The sequence below is a fragment of the Ceratina calcarata genome, unplaced genomic scaffold (genome assembly GCF_001652005.2).
Source record: "Ceratina calcarata isolate Rehan_Ccalc_2016 unplaced genomic scaffold, ASM165200v1 scaffold11.2, whole genome shotgun sequence".
Classification (NCBI taxonomy): Eukaryota; Metazoa; Arthropoda; class Insecta; order Hymenoptera; family Apidae; genus Ceratina; species Ceratina calcarata.
In genome coordinates, this window is record NW_017131914.1 from 54,728 (window position 1) to 59,271 (window position 4,544).

At 38.0% G+C, this 4,544-nt stretch overlaps 1 protein-coding gene across 4 annotated transcripts in view; it reads left to right on the forward strand.

Moving 5' to 3' along the window:
- Galphao (G protein alpha o subunit) overlaps positions 1–4,544 on the forward strand; it is a 23,168-nt gene that overhangs the window by 14,057 nt on the left and 4,567 nt on the right. For 2 of the 4 annotated variants that reach the window (XM_018037582.2, XM_026810771.1), the window contains 4 exons: positions 135–263; positions 911–1,040; positions 1,464–1,617; positions 2,178–3,904. In XM_018037582.2, coding sequence (XP_017893071.1) covers positions 135–263; positions 911–1,040; positions 1,464–1,617; positions 2,178–2,365 — 601 coding nt within the window. In that variant the 3' untranslated portion in view covers positions 2,366–3,904. Of the gene's footprint in view, positions 1–134; positions 264–910; positions 1,041–1,463; positions 1,618–2,177; positions 3,905–4,544 lie in introns of those variants that run through there. The other 2 variants (XR_001916985.2, XR_003388685.1) reach the window with 2 other exon arrangements.

Below are 4,544 nucleotides of genomic sequence, written 5' to 3' on the forward strand. Positions count from 1 at the left end.
TTATCAAATTGTACATGTTGCAGTTCATACAGGTATTCGATTGGTCTAACTATAATTATACGAAGACTTTCAATGAAATAGATATCGACTTTAAATAGAATAATATCTGATGATTTTTATTTTTATGATTACAGTTTCCTGGATGATCTGGACCGATTAGGAGCGAAGGATTATCAGCCTACGGAACAAGATATCCTGAGGACTCGCGTCAAAACAACGGGCATAGTCGAGGTCCATTTCTCCTTCAAGAATCTTAATTTCAAGTGAGTCGAATATGTAGGAACATTTGCTTGCGGTGATTCGTTGATTCTTATCGAGCTTGAACACAGGTGGTCTTTTATCAGCTCCCACTGATAGGGAAGACACGCTATCTCTTTATGGTGTTATGATAATAATAAGGAAACTACCTTGTAATCTGCAGATGATGTAATTTGCTTCCTGTTCGCTATCATGCAAGCTGCATAGAAATGTAGAAAACCGAAGTCGTCGTTTATTCATATTTTATTATTCTGGAGCCTCTTGCAATTTGTAAAATATCTAAAATCAGTGAGATGCGTGAAATCGTCGGATGCGTCAGTGACAGGCAAAGGTTGATTAGAAGGAGAGACGTAGGAGAGAAAGAGCAATGACTTATGAACGATTGAGCATGAATCATTGGCTTGATAATTTAATTGTAAGAAGCCGAGAACATGGCCAAGAACATTCCTTCTCTCAATTACTATCATCGCTCTAATAAATATTTCATTCTCTTACACTTCCCTATCCTCGTTTACATTACTAATTTTTTATATTCACTGCTATTTTTAGTTACGATTATCAATTCATTGTCTCGTTTAATTCTGATAATTATTAAGAATAAATTAATTTTCTATATGATTTATCAATGTTCGGTGACAATCGTTTGTCGCAGATTGTTCGACGTTGGTGGCCAAAGAAGCGAACGTAAGAAATGGATCCACTGCTTCGAGGACGTAACCGCGATCATATTTTGCGTGGCGATGTCCGAGTACGATCAAGTCCTCCACGAAGACGAAACGACGGTAAGAGTCAAAATGTTTCACTGTTTTATTTAAATGAAACCGAATTTAGAAGAATATCATTTATTCTCTGAATTCGCCGATTAAATGTTATACGACTTATCGCGAGCGCATAAATATTTGACTATTACACCTGAAACGGTGAAAGTAATGCAGGATTTAATGCGCCACCGACAATGAGTACACGCAACGCAAGGAGACACGCGATACGTCACGGTATACATAGATATGATAACAATAGAGTAATTCAAGAAGCCGAGGAACTTTGCTTGACGACCAAAGAACCGCATGAATACCAGTGAAACTCGAGTAGACAAAAGATAGAATAATTATTTAGAGTCTGTTGAGATATTCATTGAAAAATATGTATCGATTTGCCGTTCGATCATCCGGTATCTCTAAGCGTGTCATGATTGTTTGTTACAGAACCGAATGCAAGAGAGTTTGAAACTGTTCGACTCGATTTGCAATAACAAATGGTTCACCGACACCTCGATTATCCTCTTCCTGAACAAGAAGGATCTGTTCGAGGAGAAAATTCGAAAATCGCCGCTCACCATTTGCTTCCCCGAATACGCCGGTAAGATCTCCAAATGTTAATAACTAAAAGTTCTTTGATCAATTACTAATATTCGCAAATCGATTTGGCAAATGATCTGAGAGATATTTACGAAAAACGTGGCAGTTTAATAAGTACGCGCACGTGGTGTTAAAAATAAAATCGGAAAGTTTGTTATAAAAAAAGTTCGTGGCACGTACATGTCCTTGGAATTCCTTCGCAACCTCTTCTCTTGTTTGAGCTAAACCGTTCTAAATATGTATCGCGTATGTCATCCATCTTCTAGATCTCTTCTTACACTCACAAATTTTATTTTTAAATACCACCGAGCCAAATTGCTGGGGATACTCGAGTCAAATTAACATTCTTATACTGAGTAAAATTCAACAACTTAGTAAAATAATTATTAGTCTTAAAATGGGGACTGTGCTTTCGGCTATAATTTGTTTGAATAAAAATAACTTCCAAAAAACCTGAGTCGTAAATTCTGTTGCTTGAGGACTGTTTTATATTGCAATTATTTTCGCTGTTTTAGTGGGAACATGTAAATGACGAGGGTATTGGTTTGTTTTTGAAAACAGGGGCGCAAGAGTATGGGGAGGCGGCCGCGTACATCCAGGCGCAGTTCGAGGCGAGAAACAAGTCGACAACCAAGGAGATCTACTGCCACATGACATGCGCCACCGATACAAACAACATTCAATTCGTGTTCGACGCAGTCACAGACGTCATTATCGCCAATAATCTCCGTGGCTGCGGTCTCTATTAGGATAAATACATACGTACGAGTATTCCCGTCGCGAGAGAAGCCGATCGGATCGACCGACTACTATTACTAATAATAATACTATTACAAATACAACTACAGTACACGCTCACAAGATACAGTCACGAATACGGAACACGAACACGACGTAAGACGTGTGTATGCGTACGTGCGTGTGTAATTTAATCGCGAGCCAGTGGGAGTGCGTGAGAGAACGAGAGACTGAATTTCTCGACTCGACTCGACTCGACTTGACTTGAGTTGCCGCGGCTTCGCCCGGGCCTGTGCAGCAGTTTTCAATCACAGATCATAGGTATGCTACCGCAGAGACGGTCCCATAAATGATGCAAGTAAAATTCGCTTATTGAAATTCATAAGTCGTTCTGTTCCTTTCATCATTCGTTTAACACTCTAAAAATCGAGCTTGAATCATTGTAATTTTATGTAATTAGAATAACCATTGCCACGAATCAGGACTGTCCTTTTTATATTAAACGAAGCCTAGGTAATTAATACGTAATTGTTAATTTATCGAAATATTTGCGTGATTTATGGGACGAGCTCGTTCGCGCGTCCGAATTATTCTTTGAATGGAAGATACTACGGCTGACTAACAATAAGCTTAGGGTTCGTGGGGCCCAATATATCTTTTTACGTACGGTTCCCGCTGCACCCAGTTATGCTACGTCCTATGGGATTTTCGCGCGTGGCTTAAGTTGCACGGGCTTGAGCGTCGACCCGACCTACGACTTGAACGTCTTTTCGACTGTGGCTGTACGAGGAGATCTGTGTGCCAGAGAGGGAGTGAGTGATAGTGTTGTGATGTATTTGATGTGAAGGAGAGATACACCTACCACCCGCTACTACCACCTGTGGATACCTTCTCTTCTTAGGAGTCTCGTTTTTTATTTAAAATGAAGACCGCGAATGTTTTAACGGGAAAGTTTGCAAGTGGATCAACTTTTTTTTGTTCTTCTCGAACAAGGTAAGAATTTCTTTGTTTTTTCTTGTTGTTCAGAAATGTTTCTGCATATCCCTGTTTATTTATATCGTTATTTATATTAATTACTTTTTTATTTATTATTCACGTAATTCGAAGAGTTACAGTTTTTTTATATATTTTTATTTAAATTCATTTGATCTTAATTGCAAATTTATATACACATTCGCGATCTTTTACCGTGCGGACCTTCACATTTTTCTTTGTTGCTAAAAGATTCGAAGCGATAGGGTCGTGAACGATCTCAACGCATCATTGGATTTCACTTTAATACGAATAATTAATTGATCATCTCTTGAAAGATGGTGGGAAATGTTTAGAAGGGAAGGCACGAATTTTTCACAAGTTTTTTCATCGATTTTCGCGACCAGTCGCACAAAGACCAATCACGAAGCACACTCGAATCTATTCATCTTTCATACGAATTATAAAATTAAGAAACGGATGAAACTGAAAGTATAGTAAATTTTCTCCAAGTAGAAAATTAAACTTGAAACCTTGACATATCATGTCACTTCTAATTCAAGCCACTTTGTACCTTTGAAAACGATCATTTGCATAATTCATTTTACATGACACGATTGTTAAACAGTTTCTCCTTCGATAATTTGCCTGTTTAATTTTCTACCAGGAGGGAAGATCGACGGGTTCACAATGCTATAAGCAGTTTTATTTTTTCACATGCATACTATAAACAATTCAGCTTCGTTTGAGTGCAGTTTAATTTAATCGCCGATCGCACAATTCGCGCACAACAGAATATATTTTTATCTCTTATTAAATCTTCAACATTGAACTATATATTTTTGCAAATAACTGATGAACACATACGTTTTTCATTGTCGACTTCAATTTGAGTTGATGAGACTGTGGCGTCCGAAGTTTCGAACAAATTAATTCAGAGACTGGAGACAGGCGAGCTCTCTTACACCAAAACGTGAATGACAAGAATCCGATTGATCACCTAATCGGATTAATAACTAAGGATGTATAGGCTATATACTTAAACAATGCTAACACGTTGAATTTGTTATCTTCGTCACTTAAAATTTGCATGCACTCTTATGGTAATCAACCGTAACCCAAAGCAAACTTTCTGGTATTTGGTGTGCATGCGCGAAGTTGGAAGAAACAACTGACTTGAGGAAATACAAGCCTAAAAAGTGTGGAATTCTTGACGCT